Below are 22,503 nucleotides of genomic sequence, written 5' to 3' on the forward strand. Positions count from 1 at the left end.
ACCAGAGCACTATTATACTGATCACACCCCCTATATAATCACCAGAGCACTATTATACTGATCACACACCTATATAATCACCAGAGCACTATTATACTGATCACACCTCCCTATATAATCACCAGAGCACTATTATACTGATCACACCTCCCTATATAATCACCAGAGCACTATTATACTGATCACACCTCCCTATATAATCACCAGAGCACTATTATACTGATCACACACCTATATAATCACCAGAGCACTATTATACTGATCACACCCTGTATATAATTACCAGATACTATTATACTGATCACACCTCCCTATATAATCACCAGAGCACTATTATACTGATCACACCCTGTATATAATCACCAGAGCACTATTATACTGATCACATCTCTGTATATAATCACCAGAGCACTATTATACTGATCACACCCTGTATATAATCACCAGAGCACTATTATACTGATCACACCCTGTATATAATCACCAGAGCACTATTATACTGATCACACCTCCCTATATAATCACCAGAGCACTATTATACTGACCACACCCTGTATATAATCACCAGAGCACTATTATACTGATCACACCTCCCTATATAATCACCAGAGCACTATTATACTGATCACACCCTGTATATAATCACCAGAGCACTATTATACTGATCACACACCCTGTATATAATCACCAGAGCACTATTATACTGATCACACCTCTGTATATAATCACCAGAGCACTATTATACTGATCACACCCTGTATATAATCACCAGAGCACTATTATACTGATCACACACCCCTATATAATCACCAGAGCACTATTATACTGATCACACCTCCCTATATAATCACCAGAGCACTATTATACTGATCACACCCTGTATATAATCACCAGAGCACTATTATACCGATCACACCCCTATATAATCACCAGAGCACTATTATACTGATCACACCTCCCTATATAATCACCAGAGCACTATTATACCGATCACACCTCCCTATATAATCACCAGAGCACTATTATACCGATCACACCTCCCTATATAATCACCAGAGCACTATTATACCGATCACACCTCCCTATATAATCACCAGAGCACTATTATACTGATCACACCTCCCTATATAATCACCAGAGCACTATTATACCCATCACACCTCTGTATATAATCACCAGAACACTATTATACTGATCACACCTCCCTATATAATCACCAGAGCACTATTATACTGATCACATCTCTGTATATAATCACCAGAGCACTATTATACTGATCACCCCCCCCCCCCCTATATAATCACCAGAGCACTATTATACTGATCACATCTCTGTATATAATCACCAGAGCACTATTATACTGATCACACCCTGTATATAATCACCAGAGCACTTTTATACTGATCACATCTCTGTATATAATCACCAGAGCACTATTATACTGATCACACCCTGTATATAATCACCAGAGCACTATTATACTGATCACACCTCCCTATATAATCACCAGAGCACTATTATACTGATCACACCCTGTATATAATCACCAGAGCACTATTATACTGATCACATCTCTGTATATAATCACCAGAGCACTATTATACTGATCACACCTCCCTATATAATCACCAGAGCACTATTATACTGATCACACCCTGTATATAATCACCAGAGCACTATTATACTGACCACATCTCTGTATATAATCACCAGAGCACTATTATACTGATCACACCTCCCTATATAATCACCAGAGCACTATTATACTGATCACACCCTGTATATAATCACCAGAGCACTATTATACTGATCACACCTCCCTATATAATCACCAGAGCACTATTATACTGATCACACCTCCCTATATAATCACCAGAGCACTATTATACTGATCACACTCCCTATATAATCACCAGAGCACTATTATACTGATCACACCCTGTATATAATCACCAGAGCACTATTATACTGATCACACCTCCCTATATAATCACCAGAGCACTATTATACTGATCACACCCTGTATATAATCACCAGAGCACTATTATACTGATCACATCTCTGTATATAATCACCAGAGCACTATTATACTGATCACATCTCTGTATATAATCACCAGAGCACTATTATACTGATCACACCCTGTATATAATCACCAGAGCACTATTATACTGATCAGACCTCCCTATATAATCACCAGAGCACTATTATACTGATCACACACCTATAATCACCAGAGCACTATTATACTGATCACACCCTGTATATAATCACCAGAGCACTATTATACTGATCACACCCTGTATATAATCACCAGAGCACTATTATACTGATCACACCTCCCTATATAATCACCAGAGCACTATTATACTGATCACACCCTGTATATAATCACCAGAGCACTATTATACTGATCACACCCTGTATATAATCACCAGAGCACTATTATACTGATCACACCCTGTATATAATCACCAGAGCACTATTATACTGATCACACCCTGTATATAATCACCAGAGCACTATTATACTGATCACATCTCTGTATATAATCACCAGAGCACTATTATACTGATCACATCTCTGTATATAATCACCAGATACTATTATACTGATCACACCTCCCTATATAATCACCAGAGCACTATTATACTGATAACACCTTCCTATATAATCACCAGAGCACTATTATACTGATCACATCTCTGTATATAATCACCAGAGCACTATTATACTGATCACACCTCCCTATATAATCACCAGATACTATTATACTGATCACATCTCTGTATATAATCACCAGAGCACTATTATACTGATCACATCTCTGTATATAATCACCAGATACTATTATACTGATCACACCTCCCTATATAATCACCAGAGCACTATTATACTGATAACACCTTCCTATATAATCACCAGAGCACTATTATACTGATCACATCTCTGTATATAATCACCAGAGCACTATTATACTGATCACACCTCCCTATATAATCACCAGATACTATTATACTGATCACATCTCTGTATATAATCACCAGAGCACTATTATACTGATCACACCTCCCTATATAATCACCAGAGCACTATTATACTGATCACACCCCTATATAATCACCAGAGCACTATTATACTGATCACACCCTGTATATAATCACCAGAGCACTATTATACTGATCACACCCCTATATAATCACCAGAGCACTATTATACTGATCACACCTTCCTATATAATCACCAGAGCACTATTATACTGATCACACCCTGTATATAATCACCAGAGCACTATTATACTGATCACACCCTGTATATAATCACCAGATACTATTATACTGATCACACCTCCCTATATAATCACCAGAGCACTATTATACTGATCACACCCTGTATATAATCACCAGAGCACTATTATACTGATCACACCCTGTATATAATCACCAGAGCACTATTATACTGATCACATCTCTGTATATAATCACCAGAGCACTATTATACTGATCACACCTCCCTATATAATCACCAGAGCACTATTATACTGATCAACCCTATATTAATCACAGAGCACTATTATACTGATCACACCTCCCTATATAATCACCAGAGCACTATTATACTGATCACACCCTGTATATAATCACCAGAGCACTATTATACTGATCACACCCTGTATATAATCACCAGATACTATTATACTGATCACACCCTGTATATAATCACCAGAGCACTATTATACTGATCACACCTCCCTATATAATCACCAGAGCACTATTATACTGATCACACACCCTGTATATAATCACCAGAGCACTATTATACTGATCACACCCTGTATATAATCACCAGAGCACTATTATACTGATCACACCTCCCTATATAATCACCAGAGCACTATTATACTGATCACACCCTGTATATAATCACCAGAGCACTATTATACTGATCACACCTCCCTATATAATCACCAGAGCACTATTATACTGATCACATCTCTGTATATAATCACCAGAGCACTATTATACTGATCACACCTCTGTATATAATCACCAGAGCACTATTATACTGACCACACCTCCTATATAATCACCAGAGCACTATTATACTGATCACATCTCTGTATATAATCACCAGAGCACTATTATACTGATCACACCTCCCTATATAATCACCAGAGCACTATTATACTGATCACACCTCTGTATATAATCACCAGAGCACTATTATACTGATCACTCCCTGTATATAATCACCAGATACTATTATACTGATCACACCTCCCTATATAATCACCAGAGCACTATTATACTGATCACATCTCTGTATATAATCACCAGATACTATTATACTGATCAGACCTCCCTATATAATCACCAGAGCACTAGTATACCCATCACACCTCCCTATATAATCACCAGAGCACTATTATACTGATCACACCTCTGTATATAATCACCAGAGCACTTTTATACTTATCACACCTCCCTATATAATCACCAGATACTATTATACTGATCACATCTCTGTATATAATCACCAGAGCACTATTATACTGACCACTCCCTGTATATAATCTTCAGAGCACTATTATACTGATCACACCTCCCTATATAATCATCAGAGCACTATTATACTGATCACACCCTGTATATAATCACCAGAGCACTATTATACTGATCACACCTCCCTATATAATCACCAGAGCACTATTATACTGATCACACCTCCCTATATAATCACCAGAGCACTATTATACTGATCACACCCTGTATATAATCACCAGAGCACTATTATACTGACCACACCCCCCTATATAATCACCAGAGCACTATTATACTGATCACACCCCTTTATAATCACCAGAGCACTATTATACTGATCACATCTCTGTATATAATCACCGGATACTATTATACTGATCACATCTCTGTATATAATTACCAGAGCACTATTATACTGATCACACCCTGTATATAATCACCAGAGCACTATTATACCCATCACACCTCTGTATATAATCACCAGAGCACTATTATACTGATCACACCCTGTATATAATCACCCGAGCACTATTATACTGATCACATCTCTGTATATAATCACCAGAGCACTATTATACTGATCACATCTCTGTATATAATCACCAGAGCACTATTATACTGATCACACCTCTGTATATAATCACCAGAGCACTATTATACTGATCACACCTCTGTATATAATCACCAGAGCACTATTATACTGATCACACCTCCCTATATAATCAGCAGAGCACTATTATACCCATCACACCTCCCTATATAATCACCAGAGCGCTATTATACTGATCACACCTCTGTATATAATCACCAGAGCACTATTATACTGATCACATCTCTGTATATAATTACCAGATACTATTATACTGATCACACCCTGTATATAATCACCAGAGCACTATTATACTGATCACACCTCCCTATATAATCACCAGAGCACTATTATACTGATCAGACCTCCCTATATAATCACCAGAGCACTATTATACTGATCACATCTCTGTATATAATCACCAGAGCACTATTATACTGATCACACACCTATAATCACCAGAGCACTATTATACTGATCACACCCTGTATATAATCACCAGAGCACTATTATACTGATCACATCTCTGTATATAATCACCAGAGCACTATTATACTGATCACATCTCTGTATATAATCACCAGAACACTATTATACTGATCACACCCTGTATATAATCACCAGAGCACTATTATACTGATCACACCCCCCCTATATAATCACCAGAGCACTATTATACTGATCACACCTCCCTATATAATCACCAGAGCACTATTATACTGATCACACCTCCCTATATAATCACCAGAGCACTATTATACTGATCACATCTCTGTATATAATCACCAGAGCACTATTATACTGATCACATCTCTGTATATAATCACCAGAGCACTATTTTACTGATCACACCTCCCTATATAATCACCAGAGCACTATTATACTGATCACACCCTGTATATAATCACCAGAGCACTATTATACTGATCACACCCCCCCTATATAATCACCAGAGCACTATTATACTGATCACACCTCCCTATATAATCATCAGAGCACTATTATACTGATCACACCTCCCTATATAATCACCAGAGCACTATTATACTGATCACACCCTGTATATAATCACCAGAGCACTATTATACTGATCACACCCCCCCTATATAATCACCAGAGCACTATTATACTGATCACACCTCCCTATATAATCACCAGAGCACTATTATACTGATCACACCTCCCTATATAATCACCAGAGCACTATTATACTGATCACACCCTGTATATAATCACCAGAGCACTATTATACTGATCACATCTCTGTATATAATCACCAGAGCACTATTATACTGATCACACCTCCCTATATAATCACCAGAGCACTATTATACTGATCACACCCTGTATATAATCACCAGAGCACTATTATACTGATCACATCTCCCTATATAATCACCAGAACACTATTATACTGATCACACCCTGTATATAATCACCAGAGCACTATTATACTGATCACACCTCTGTATATAATCACCAGAGCACTATTATACTGATCACATCTCTGTATATAATCACCAGATATTATTATACTGATCACACCCTGTATATAATCACCAGAGCACTATTATACTGATCACCCCCCCCTATATAATCACCAGAGCACTATTATACTGATCACACCTCCCTATATAATCACCAGAGCACTATTATACTGATCACACCTCCCTATATAATCACCAGAGCACTATTATACTGATCACACCTCCCTATATAATCACCAGAGCACTATTATACTGATCACACACCCTGTATATAATCACCAGAGCACTATTATACTGATCACACCCTGTATATAATCACCAGATACTATTATACTGATCACATCTCTGTATATAATCACCAGAGCACTATTATACTGATCACATCTCTGTATATAATCACCAGATACTATTATACTGATCACACCTCCCTATATAATCAGCAGAGCACTATTATACTGATCACACCCTGTATATAATCACCAGAGCACTATTATACTGATCACACCCTGTATATAATCACCAGATACTATTATACTGATCACATCTCTGTATATAATCACCAGAGCACTATTATACTGACCACATCTCTGTATATAATCACCAGAGCACTATTATACTGATCACACCCTGTATATAATCACCAGAGCACTATTATACTGATCACACCCTGTATATAATCACCAGAGCACTATTATACTGATCACCCCCCTCCCTATATAATCACCAGAGCACTATTATACTGATCACACCTCCCTATATAATCACCAGAGCACTATTATACTGATCACACCTCTGTATATAATCACCAGAGCACTATTATACTGATCACACCTTCCTATATAATCACCAGAGCACTATTATACTGATCAGACCTCCCTATATAATCACCAGAGCACTATTATACTGATCACACCTCCCTATATAATCACCAGAGCACTATTATACTGATCACATCTCTGTATATAATCACCAGAGCACTATTATACTGATCACACCTCTGTATATAATCACCAGAGCACTATTATACTGATCACACCTCCCTATATAATCACCAGAGCACTATTATACTGATCACACCTCCCTATATAATCACCAGAGCACTATTATACTGATCACACGTCCATATATAATCACCAGAGCACTATTATACTGATCACACCTCTGTATATAATCACCAGAGCACTATTATACTGATCACATCTCTGTATATAATCACCAGAGCACTATTATACTGATCACATCTCTGTATATAATCACCAGAGCACTATTATACTGATCACACCTCCCTATATAATCACCAGAGCACTATTATACTGATCACATCTCTGTATATAATCACCAGAGCACTATTATACTGATCACACCCTGTATATAATCACCAGAGCACTATTATACTGATCACACCCTGTATATAATCACCAGAGCACTATTATACTGATCACACCTCCCTATATAATCACCAGAGCACTATTATACTGATCACACCCTGTATATAATCACCAGAGCACTATTATACTGATCACACCCTGTATATAATCACCAGATACTATTATACTGATCACATCTCTGTATATAATCACCAGAGCACTATTATACTGACCACATCTCTGTATATAATCACCAGAGCACTATTATACTGATCACACCTCCCTATATAATCACCAGAGCACTATTATACTGATCACCCCCCTCCCTATATAATCACCAGATACTATTATACTGATCACATCTCTGTATATAATCACCAGAGCACTATTATACTGATCACCCCCCTCCCTATATAATCACCAGAGCACTATTATACTGATCACACCCTGTATATAATCACCAGAGCACTATTATACTGATCACACCCTGTATATAATCACCAGAGCACTATTATACTGATCACACCCTGTATATAATCACCAGAGCACTATTATACTGATCACACCCTGTATATAATCACCAGAGCACTATTATACTGATCACACCTCTGTATATAATCACCAGAGCACTATTATACTGATCACATCTCTGTATATAATCACCAGAGCACTATTATATATAATCACCAGAGCACTATTATACTGATCACACCCTGTATATAATCACCAGAGCACTATTATACTGATCACACCCTGTATATAATCACCAGAGCACTATTATACTGATCACACCTCCCTATATAATTACCAGATACTATTATACTGATCACACCTCCCTATATAATCACCAGAGCACTATTATACTGATCACCCCCCCCCTATATAATCACCAGAGCACTATTATACTGATCACACCTCCCTATATAATCACCAGAGCACTATTATACTGATCACATCCTGTATATAATCACCAGAGCACTATTATACTGATCACACCCTGTATATAATCACCAGAGCACTATTATACTGATCACACCTCCCTATATAATCACCAGAGCACTATTATACTGATCACACCTCCCTATATAATCACCAGAGCACTATTATACTGATCACACCTCCCTATATAATCACCAGAGCACTATTATACTGATCACACCTCTGTATATAATCACCAGAGCACTATTATACTGATCACACCCTGTATAAAATCACCAGAGCACTATTATACTGATCACATCTCTGTATATAATCACCAGAGCACTATTATACTGATCACACCTCTGTATATAATCACCAGAGCACTATTATACTGATCACATATCTGTATATAATCACCAGAGCACTATTATACTGATCACACCTCCCTATATAATCACCAGAGCACTTATACTGATCACACCTCCCTATATAATCACCAGAGCACTATTATACTGATCACACCCTGTATATAATCACCAGAGCGCTATTATACTGATCACACCCTGTATATAATCACCAGAGCACTATTATACTGATCACACGCTGTATATAATCACCAGAGCACTATTATACTGATCACATCTCTGTATATAATCACCAGAGCACTATTATACTGATCACACCTCCCTATATAATCACCAGAGCACTATTATACTGATCACACCCTGTATATAATCACCAGAGCACTATTATACTGATCACACCCTGTATATAATCACCAGAGCACTATTATACTGATCACACCTCCCTATATAATTACCAGATACTATTATACTGATCACACCTCCCTATATAATCACCAGAGCACTATTATACTGATCACACCTCTGTATATAATCACCAGAACACTATTATACTGATCACACCTCCCTATATAATCACCAGAGCACTATTATACTGATCACACCTCTGTATATAATCACCAGATACTATTATACTGATCAGACCTCCCTATATAATCACCAGAGCACTATTATACTGATCACACCCTGTATATAATCACCAGAACACTATTATACTGATCACACCTCCCTATATAATCACCAGAGCACTATTATACTGATCACACCTCCCTATATAATCACCAGAGCACTATTATACTGATCACACCTCCCTATATAATCACCAGAGCACTATTATACTGATCACACCCTGTATATAATCACCAGAGCACTATTATACTGATCACACCCTGTATATAATCACCAGAGCACTATTATACTGATCACATCTCTGTATATAATCACCAGAGCACTATTATACTGATCACATCTCTGTATATAATCACCAGATACTATTATACTGATCAGACCTCCCTATATAATCACCAGAGCACTATTATACTGATCACACCTCCCTATATAATCACCAGATACTATTATACTGATCACACACCCTGTATATAATCACCAGAGCACTATTATACTGACCACACCCTGTATATAATCACCAGAGCACTATTATACTGATCACACCTCTGTATATAATCACCAGAGCACTATTATACTGATCACACCTCTGTATATAATCACCAGAGCACTATTATACTGACCACACCCCCTATATAATCACCAGAGCACTATTATACTGACCACACCCCCCTATATAATCACCAGAGCACTATTATACTGATCACACCCTGTATATAATCACCAGAGCACTATTATACTGATCACACCTCTGTATATAATCACCAGAGCACTATTATACTGATCACATCTCTGTATATAATCACCAGAGCACTATTATACTGATCACACCTCTGTATATAATCACCAGAGCACTATTATACTAATCACATCTCTGTATATAATCACCAGAGCACTATTATACTGATCACACCTCTGTATATAATCACCAGAGCACTATTATACTGATCACATCTCTGTATATAATCACCAGAGCACTATTATACTGATCACACCTCCCTATATAATCACCAGAGCACTATTATACTGATCACACCCTGTATATAATCACCAGAGCACTATTATACTGATCACACCCTGTATATAATCACCAGAGCACTATTATACTGATCACACCCCTATATAATCACCAGAGCACTATTATACTGATCACACCCTGTATATAATCACCAGATACTATTATACTGATCACACCTCCCTATATAATCACCAGAGCACTATTATACTGATCACACCCTGTATATAATCACCAGAGCACTATTATACTGACCACACCCCTATATAATCACCAGAGCACTATTATACTGATCACACCTCCCTATATAATCACCAGAGCACTATTATACTGATCACACCCTGTATATAATCACCAGAGCACTATTATACTGATCACACCTCTGTATATAATCACCAGAGCACTATTATACTGATCACATCTCTGTATATAATCACCAGAGCACTATTATACTGATCACACCTCCCTATATAATCACCAGAGCACTATTATACTGATCACACCTCCCTATATAATCACCAGAGCACTATTATACTGATCACAACACCTGTATATAATCACCAGAGCACTATTATACTGATCACACCCCCCTATATAATCACCAGAGCACTATTATACTGATCACACCCTGTATATAATCACCAGAGCACTATTATACTGATCACACCTCTGTATATAATCACCAGAACACTATTATACTGATCACACCTCCCTATATAATCACCAGAGCACTATTATACTGATCACATCTCTGTATATAATCACCAGAGCACTATTATACTGATCACACCTCCCTATATAATCACCAGAGCACTATTATACTGATCACACCTCTGTATATAATCACCAGAGCACTATTATACTGATCAGACCTCCCTATATAATCACCAGAGCACTATTATACTGATCACATCTCTGTATATAATCACCAGAGCACTATTATACTGATCACACCTCCCTATATAATCACCAGAGCACTATTATACTGATCACCCCCCCCCCCCTATATAATCACCAGAGCACTATTATACTGATCACACCTCCCTATATAATCACCAGAGCACTATTATACTGATCACATCTCTGTATATAATCACCAGAGCACTATTATACTGATCACACCTCTGTATATAATCACCAGAACACTATTATACTGATCACACCTCCCTATATAATCACCAGAGCACTATTATACTGATCACACCTCCCTATATAATCACCAGAGCACTATTATACTGATCACACCCTGTATAAAATCACCAGAGCACTATTATACTGATCACATCTCTGTATATAATCACCAGAGCACTATTATACTGATCACACCTCTGTATATAATCACCAGAGCACTATTATACTGATCACATATCTGTATATAATCACCAGAGCACTATTATACTGATCACACCTCCCTATATAATCACCAGAGCACTTATACTGATCACACCTCCCTATATAATCACCAGAGCACTATTATACTGATCACACCCTGTATATAATCACCAGAGCGCTATTATACTGATCACACCCTGTATATAATCACCAGAGCACTATTATACTGATCACACGCTGTATATAATCACCAGAGCACTATTATACTGATCACATCTCTGTATATAATCACCAGAGCACTATTATACTGATCACACCTCCCTATATAATCACCAGAGCACTATTATACTGATCACACCCTGTATATAATCACCAGAGCACTATTATACTGATCACACCCTGTTTATAATCACCAGAGCACTATTATACTGATCACACCTCCCTATATAATTACCAGATACTATTATACTGATCACACCTCCCTATATAATCACCAGAGCACTATTATACTGATCACACCTCTGTATATAATCACCAGAACACTATTATACTGATCACACCTCCCTATATAATCACCAGAGCACTATTATACTGATCACACCTCTGTATATAATCACCAGATACTATTATACTGATCACACCTCCCTATATAATCACCAGAGCACTATTATACTGATCAGACCTCCCTATATAATCACCAGAGCACTATTATACTGATCACACCTCCCTATATAATCACCAGAGCACTATTATACTGATCACACCTCCCTATATAATCACCAGAGCACTATTATACTGATCACACCTCCCTATATAATCACCAGAGCACTATTATACTGATCACACCCTGTATATAATCACCAGAGCACTATTATACTGATCACATCTCTGTATATAATCACCAGAGCACTATTATACTGATCACATCTCTGTATATAATCACCAGATACTATTATACTGATCAGACCTCCCTATATAATCACCAGAGCACTATTATACTGATCACACCTCCCTATATAATCACCAGATACTATTATACTGATCACACACCCTGTATATAATCACCAGAGCACTATTATACTGACCACACCCTGTATATAATCACCAGAGCACTATTATACTGATCACACCTCTGTATATAATCACCAGAGCACTATTATACTGACCACACCCCCCTATATAATCACCAGAGCACTATTATACTGACCACACCCCCCTATATAATCACCAGAGCACTATTATACTGATCACACCCTGTATATAATCACCAGAGCACTATTATACTGATCACACCTCTGTATATAATCACCAGAGCACTATTATACTGATCACATCTCTGTATATAATCACCAGAGCACTATTATACTGATCACACCTCCCTATATAATCACCAGAGCACTATTATACTGATCACACCTCCCTATATAATCACCAGAGCACTATTATACTGATCACACCCTGTATATAATCACCAGAGCACTATTATACTGACCACACCCCCCTATATAATCACCAGAGCACTATTATACTGATCACACCCTGTATATAATCACCAGAGCACTATTATACTGATCACACCTCTGTATATAATCACCAGAACACTATTATACTGATCACACCTCCCTATATAATCACCAGAGCACTATTATACTGATCACATCTCTGTATATAATCACCAGAGCACTATTATACTGATCACACCTCCCTATATAATCACCAGAGCACTATTATACTGATCACACCTCTGTATATAATCACCAGAACACTATTATACTGATCACACCTCCCTATATAATCACCAGAGCACTATTATACTGATCACACCTCTGTATATAATCACCAGAGCACTATTATACTGATCACACCTCCCTATATAATCACCAGAGCACTATTATACTGATCACCCCCCCCCCCTATATAATCACCAGAGCACTATTATACTGATCACACCTCCCTATATAATCACCAGAGCACTATTATACTGATCACATCTCTGTATATAATCACCAGAGCACTATTATACTGATCACACCCTGTATATAATCACCAGAGCACTATTATACTGATCACATCTCTGTATATAATCACCAGAGCACTATTATACTGATCACACCTCCCTATATAATCACCAGAGCACTATTATACTGATCACACCTCCCTATATAATCACCAGAGCACTATTATACTGATCACATCTCTGTATATAATCACCAGAGCACTATTATACTGATCACATCTCTGTATATAATCACCAGAGCACTATTATACTGATCACATCTCTGTATATAATCACCAGAGCACTATTATACTGATCACATCTCTGTATATAATCACCAGAGCACTATTATACTGATCACACCTCCCTATATAATCACCAGATACTATTATACTGATCACACCTCCCTATATAATCACCAGAGCACTATTATACTGATCACACCTCCCTATATAATCACCAGAGCACTATTATACTGATCACACCCTGTATATAATCACCAGAGCACTATTATACTGATCACACCTCCCTATATAATCACCAGAGCACTATTATACTGATCACACCTCCCTATATAATCACCAGAGCACTATTATACTGACCACACCCTGTATATAATCACCAGAGCACTATTATACTGATCACACCTCCCTATATAATCACCAGAGCACTATTATACTGATCACACCCTGTATATAATCACCAGAGCACTATTATACCCATCACACCTCTGTATATAATCACCAGAGCACTATTATACTGATCACACCCTGTATATAATCACCAGAGCACTATTATACTGATCACATCTCTGTATATAATCACCAGAGCACTATTATACTGACCACATCTCTGTATATAATCACCAGAGCACTGTTATACTGATCACATCTCTGTATATAATCACCAGAGCACTATTATACTGATCACACCTCTGTATATAATCACCAGAGCACTATTATACTGATCACACCTCTGTATATAATCACCAGAACACTATTATACTGATCACACCCTGTATATAATCACCAGAGCACTATTATACTGATCACACCTCCCTATATAATCACCAGAGCACTATTATACTGATCACACCTCCCTATATAATCACCAGAGCACTATTATACTGATCACACCCTGTATATAATCACCAGATACTATTATACTGATCACACCTCCCTATATAATCACCAGAGCACTATTATACTGATCACACCCTGTATATAATCACCAGATACTATTATACTGATCACACCTCCCTATATAATCACCAGAGCACTATTATACTGACCACACCCTGTATATAATCACCAGAGCACTATTATACTGATCACACCCTGTATATAATCACCAGAACACTATTATACTGATCACACCTCTGTATATAATCACCAGAGCACTATTATACTGACCACTCCCTGTATATAATCACCAGAGCACTATTATACTGATCACATCTCTGTATATAATCACCAGATACTATTATACTGATCACACCCTGTATATAATCACCAGAGCACTATTATACTGATCACACCTCCCTATATAATCACCAGAGCACTATTATACTGATCACACCTCTGTATATAATCACCAGAGCACTATTATACTGATCACATCTCTGTATATAATCACCAGAGCACTATTATACTGATCACATCTCTGTATATAATCACCAGAGCACTATTATACTGATCACACCTCCCTATATAATCACCAGAGCACTATTATACTGATCACATCTCTGTATATAATCACCAGAGCACTATTATACTGATCACACCTCCCTATATAATCACCAGAGCACTATTATACTGATCACACCTCCCTATATAATCACCAGAGCACTATTATACTGATCACACCCTGTATATAATCACCAGAGCACTATTATACTGATCACACCCTGTATATAATCACCAGAGCACTATTATACTGATCACACACCCTGTATATAATCACCAGAGCACTATTATACTGATCACACCTCCCTATATAATCACCAGAGCACTATTATACTGATCACACCCTGTATATAATCACCAGAGCACTATTATACTGACCACATCTCTGTATATAATCACCAGAGCACTATTATACTGATCACACCCTGTATATAATCACCAGAGCACTATTATACTGATCACACCTCCCTATATAATCACCAGAGCACTATTATACTGATCACACCTCCCTATATAATCACCAGAGCACTATTATACTGATCACACCTCCCTATATAATCACCAGAGCACTATTATACTGATCACACCCTGTATATAATCACCAGAGCACTATTATACTGATCACACCTCCCTATATAATCACCAGAGCACTATTATACTGATCACACCTCTGTATATAATCACCAGAGCACTATTATACTGATCACACCTCTGTATATAATCACCAGAGCACTATTATACTGATCACACCTCTGTATATAATCACCAGAGCACTATTATACTGATCACACCTCTGTATATAATCACCAGAGCACTATTATACTGATCACATCTCTGTATATAATCACCAGATACTATTATACTGATCGTGGGTCATAGCTGATACTGATCCCCAGCCGCCATATTATGTTGTGTTTTCCTTTTTAGGCTTATAACATCCATGTGAACGGGGTTCTACACTGCAGGGTACGGTACAGCCAGATGTTCTGTCTCCATGAGCAGGTGAGGGGCATAAGGGCTGGGGGGGTATATATACCGGTGTATGGGGGGCATGGCTGGGGGGTATATATACAGGTGTATGGGGGGCATGGCTGGTGGGGTATATATACAGGTGTATAGGCAGCAAGGCTGGGGGGTATATATACAGGTGTATGGGCGGCATGGTTGGGGGGTTATATACAGGTGTATGGGGGCATGGCTGGGGGCGTATATATACAGGTGTATGGGGGCATGGCTGGGGGGGTATATATACAGGTGTATGGGGGCATGGTTGGTGGGGTATATATACAGGTGTATAGGCAGCAAGGCTGGGGGGTATATATACAGGTGTATGGGGGGCATGGCTGGTGGGGTATATATACAGGTGTATAGGCAGCAAGGCTGGGGGGTATATATACAGGTGTATGGGCGGCATGGTTGGGGGGTTATATATACAGGTGTATGGGGGCATGGCTGGGGGGGTATATATACAGGTGTATGGGCAGCATGGCTGGGGGAGTATATATACAGGTGTATGGGTGGCCTTGCTTGAGGGCTGTATGGGGCGGCATGGCTGGGGGGGGATATATATACAGGTTTTTGGGGGGGCATGGCTGGTGGGGTATATATACAGGTGTATGGAGGGGCATGGCTGGGGGGGTATATATACAGGTGTATGGGTGGCATGGCTGGGGGGATATATTTACAGGTGTTTGGGGGCATGGCTGGTGGGGTATATATATACAGGTGTATGGGCGACATGGCTGGTGGGGTATATATACAGGTGTATGGGGGGTATAGATACTGGTGTATGGGCGGCATGGCTGGTGGGGTATATATACAGGTGTATGGGGGGTTATATATACAGGTGTATTTGGGGGGTATATATACAGGTGTATGGGGGGGTATATATACAGGTATATGGGGGGGTATATATACAGGTATATGGGGGGGTATATATACAGGTGTATGGGCGGCATGGCTGGGGGAGTATATATACAGGTGTATAGGGGGGTATATATACAGGTGTATGGGGGGTATATATACAGGATATGGGCAGCATGGCTGGGGGGGTATATATACAGGTGTATGGGGGGCATGGCTGGTGGGGTATATATACTGGTGTATGGGGGGTATATATACAGATGGCTGGGGGGTATATATGCAGGTGTTTAGGGCGACATGGCTGGGGGGGTATATATACAGGTGTATGGGGGGCATGGCTGGTGGGGTATATATACTGGTGTATGGGGGGTATATATACAGGTGTATGGGGGGCATGGCTGGGGGGTATATATGCAGGTGTTTAGGGCGACATGGCTGGGGGGGTATATATACAGGTGTATGGGGGGCATGGCTGGTGGGGTATATATACTGGTCTATGGGGGGTATATATACCCTGCGCTGTTACCTCCTCCTCTCTTGTCTCCTGTTACAGCTCAGGAAGGAATATGGAAACAACATGGTTCCCCTGTTTCCGCCTAAGAAGCTTTTTACCCTGACGCCATCTGAGGTGGAGCAGAGGCGCGAGCAGCTGGAGAAGTATATGCAGGCGGGTAAGTGGCGCGTGTGTGACTGGTGGCGGCAGCAGTGTTCTGTGGGCAGCGGCGGCTGTGGTATGTACCGTGGGCCCCTGGTGCTGGCGGCTGTGGACTGTACCGTGGGCCCCTGGTGCTGGCGGCTGTGGACTGTACCGTGGGCCCCTGGTGCTGGCGGCTGTGGACTGTACCGTGGGCCCCTGGTGCTGGCGGCTGTGGACTGTACCGTGGGCCCCTGGTGCTGGCGGCTGTGGACTGTACCGTGGGCCCCTGGTGCTGGCGGCTGTGGACTGTACCGTGGGCCCCTGGTGCTGGCGGCTGTGGACTGCACCGTGGGCCCCTGGTGCTGGCGGCTGTGGACTGTACCGTGGGCCCCTGGTGCTGGCGGCTGTGGACTGTACCGTGGGCCCCTGGTGCTGGCGGCTGTGGACTGTACCGTGGGCCCCTGGTGCTGGCGGCTGTGGACTGTACCGTGGGCCCCTGGTGCTGGCGGCTGTGGACTGCACCGTGGGCCCCTGGTGCTGGCGGCTGTGGACTGCACCGTGGGCCCCTGGTGCTGGCGGCTGTGGACTGCACCGTGGGCCCCTGGTGCTGGCGGCTGTGGACTGCACCGTGGGCCCCTGGTGCTGGCGGCTGTGGACTGCACCGTGGGCCCCTGGTGCTGGCGGCTGTGGACTGCACCGTGGGCCCCTGGTGCTGGCGGCTGTGGACTGCACCGTGGGCCCCTGGTGCTGGCGGCTGTGGACTGCACCGTGGGCCCCTGGTGCTGGCGGCTGTGGACTGCACCGTGGGCCCCTGGTGCTGGCGGCTGTGGACTGCACCGTGGGCCCCTGGTGCTGGCGGCTGTGGACTGCACCGCGGGCCCCTGGTGCTGGCGGCTGTGGACTGCACCGCGGGCCCCTGGTGCTGGCGGCTGTGGACTGCACCGCGGGCCCCTGGTGCTGGCGGCTGTGGACTGCACCGCGGGCCCCTGGTGCTGGCGGCTGTGGACTGCACCGCGGGCCCCTGGTGCTGGCGGCTGTGGACTGCACCGCGGGCCCCTGGTGCTGGCGGCTGTGGACTGCACCGCGGGCCCCTGGTGCTGGCGGCTGTGGACTGCACCGCGGGCCCCTGGTGCTGGCGGCTGTGGACTGCACCGCGGGCCCCTGGTGCTGGCGGCTGTGGACTGCACCGCTGGCCCCTGGTGCTGGCGGCTGTGGACTGCACCGCGGGCCCCTGGTGCTGGCGGCTGTGGACTGCACCGCGGGCCCCTGGTGCTGGCGGCTGTGGACTGCACCGCGGGCCCCTGGTGCTGGCGGCTGTGGACTGCACCGCTGGCCCCTGGTGCTGGCGGCTGTGGACTGCACCGCGGGCCCCTGGTGCTGGCGGCTGTGGACTGCACCGCGGGCCCCTGGTGCTGGCGGCTGTGGACTGCACCGCGGGCCCCTGGTGCTGGCGGCTGTGGACTGCACCGCGGGCCCCTGGTGCTGGCGGCTGTGGACTGCACCGCGGGCCCCTGGTGCTGGCGGCTGTGGACTGTGACCGCTCTTCTTGTCTCTGTAGTGCGGCAGGACCCGGTGCTGGGATCCAGCGAGATCTTCAACAGCTTTTTGCGGCGCTCCCAGCAGGTCAGTAATGTCACCTCATCTCTGTGCTGTCTGTGAGCCGAGGGTCCGCTCTCCTTCCCCCGTAGGCGGTGGCGGGGGTCTCTGTGCTGTCTGTGAGCCGAGGGTCCGCTCTCCTTCCCACGTAGGCGGTGGCGGGGGTCTCTGTGCTGTCTGTGAGCCGAAGGTCCGCTCTCCTTCCCCCGTAGGCGGTGGCGGGGGTCTCTGTGCTGTCTGTGAGCCGAGGGTCCGCTCTCCTTCCCCCGTAGGCGGTGGCGGGGGTCTCTGTGCTGTCTGTGAGCCGAGGGTCCGCTCTCCTTCCCCCGTAGGCGGTGGCGGGGGTCTCTGTGCTGTCTGTGAGCCGAGGGTCCGCTCTCCTTCCCCCGTAGGCGGTGGCGGGGGTCTCTGTGCTGTCTGTGAGCCGAGGGTCCGCTCTCCTTCCCCCGTAGACGGTGGCGGGGGTCTCTGTGCTGTCTGTGAGCCGAGGGTCCGCTCTCCTTCCCCCGTAGGCGGTGGCGGGGGTCTCTGTGCTGTCTGTGAGGCGAGGGTCCGCTCTCCTTCCCCCGTAGACGGTGGCGGGGGTCTCTGTGCTGTCTGTGAGCCGAGGGTCCGCTCTCCTTCCCCCGTAGGCGGTGGCGGGGGTCTCTGTGCTGTCTGTGAGCCGAGGGTCCGCTCTCCTTCCCCCGTAGGCGGTGGCGGGGGTCTCTGTGCTGTCTGTGAGCCGAGGGTCCGCTCTCCTTCCCCCGTAGGCGGTGGCGGGGGTCTCTGTGCTGTCTGTGAGCCGAGGGTCCGCTCTCCTTCCCCCGTAGACGGTGGCGGGGGTCTCTGTGCTGTCTGTGAGCCGAGGGTCCGCTCTCCTCCCCCGTAGGCGGTGGCGGGGGTCTCGGTGCTGTCTGTAAACTGAGGGTCCGCTCTCCTCCCCCGGCAGGAGACCCAGCAGATCCCTACAGAGGAGGTGCAGCTGGAGGTTTTTCTTTCCAATGGACAAAAGGTGAAAGTGTCCATCCTGACATCCGACCAGACCGAGGACGTCCTGGAGGTGAGACTCCGCACTCTCCTGTGTGTGTGACATAATACTACCCCGCCCCCTTCTGCGTGTGTGTGACATCATACTGCCCTGCCCCCTCCTGAGTGTGTGACATCATACTGCCCTGCCCCCTCCTGAGTGTGTGACATCATACTACCCCGCCCCCTCCTGTGTCTATCATACATATACCCCGCCCCCGTATGTGGTGACATCATACATATTCCCTAACCCTTCCCCCCCCGTATGTGGTGACATCATGTTGGATGCTCTATCACAGCTCGTTCTTCCCGTTTCCTCAGGCCGTGGCCGCCAAGCTGGATCTCCCGGAGGAGCTGATCGGATACTTCAGCCTCTACCTGATAAAGGACGGTGCCGATGGATCCTTCTCATGTCAGTAGTGTATATGTGTGACATCATCACTGCTGTATGATGGGTGTCAGATGTGATGTCACAGGCTGGTACATCAGTCAGGTGACCCTCATCGAGGCAGAACACTGGTAGGAGCTGACCATCACCCCCTAGACCGAGAGGACTAAGCAGCTTGCAGCGGGGCACGCCGGCAAGGAGCACTTCTCCAACCTCTGACTGGAAACTCTAACACTGCAGATCGCAGGACTTAACTTGAAGAGACTGACCCCCTAAGCGTGGACAGGCAGTTCCTTCAAGCGAGACTGTACCCACAATTTGACCCCCCAAACCACTTGTACCTTCAGATAGCTGCTTTTAAACTTGCAGCCCCGTGCCCAAAGGGAGTATCTGTGCCCTAACTTTGCACCACCCCTCCGTCCCTCCTCCCCACCCTCCTCATCATTAGGAATGCCACTGGAACATTTTCTCCATGCTGAACATTGCACAGGTGTCCTAACGATCCAGCACATGTGCCGTGCTCACACAGGTGGGGAATAGGAAGCAATCTGCCTGGAGCATTCCTAATGATGAGGAGGGCGGGGAGGAAGAGCTGGTGTGCCAGCCTAATGCATACACAATCTAAGCCCCAGCCATAAGGCACAGGGCTGCCAGTTTAAAAGTTGTTTTTTAGGACAATAACTGCATCACCTGCCAAACAGAGCGCAGGACAGATCCTGGATTAAAAGCCGCTATCTGACGGTACAAGTGGTTTTGGGGGGGTCAGATTGTGGGTACAGAGTCACTTTCAGGCTGTAGTCGCATCTCCGGTGTATAAAGCAATGTATGGTGAGCCGGAGGACCGGACCTGGAGCAGCAGTACAGCATCCATCTCCTGTACAACTAAGCTCCACTCCACCCGTCACAGCACATGGCCCTCTCCACCATTATACTCCCAGGGCTTGCTCCCTATTGGTGGAGCTGAGGTAACTTGACAGGTCATGACAGATGAGGAAACTTGGGCAGAGCTCTGATTGGCCCAAAGGCAGGGAGGATGGTGGGAGACAGGCAGAAAGTCGCGTGCACAGTCACCCCTTAGTATCTGCCAGC

At 43.3% G+C, this 22,503-nt stretch overlaps 1 protein-coding gene across 1 annotated transcript in view; it reads left to right on the forward strand.

Annotated features, from left to right (window-relative positions):
* SNX17 (sorting nexin 17) overlaps window positions 1-22,503 on the forward strand; it is a 37,304-nt gene that overhangs the window by 4,344 nt on the left and 10,457 nt on the right. Inside the window, exons 3-7 of the mRNA XM_069973300.1 lie at window positions 16,850-16,924; window positions 18,339-18,456; window positions 19,981-20,045; window positions 20,950-21,060; window positions 21,348-21,438. Of these exons, the coding sequence (XP_069829401.1) occupies window positions 16,850-16,924; window positions 18,339-18,456; window positions 19,981-20,045; window positions 20,950-21,060; window positions 21,348-21,438 (460 nt within the window). The remainder of the gene's footprint in view (window positions 1-16,849; window positions 16,925-18,338; window positions 18,457-19,980; window positions 20,046-20,949; window positions 21,061-21,347; window positions 21,439-22,503) is intronic.

The sequence above is a fragment of the Dendropsophus ebraccatus genome, chromosome 6 (assembly GCF_027789765.1).
Source record: "Dendropsophus ebraccatus isolate aDenEbr1 chromosome 6, aDenEbr1.pat, whole genome shotgun sequence".
Lineage (NCBI taxonomy): Eukaryota > Metazoa > Chordata > Amphibia > Anura > Hylidae > Dendropsophus > Dendropsophus ebraccatus.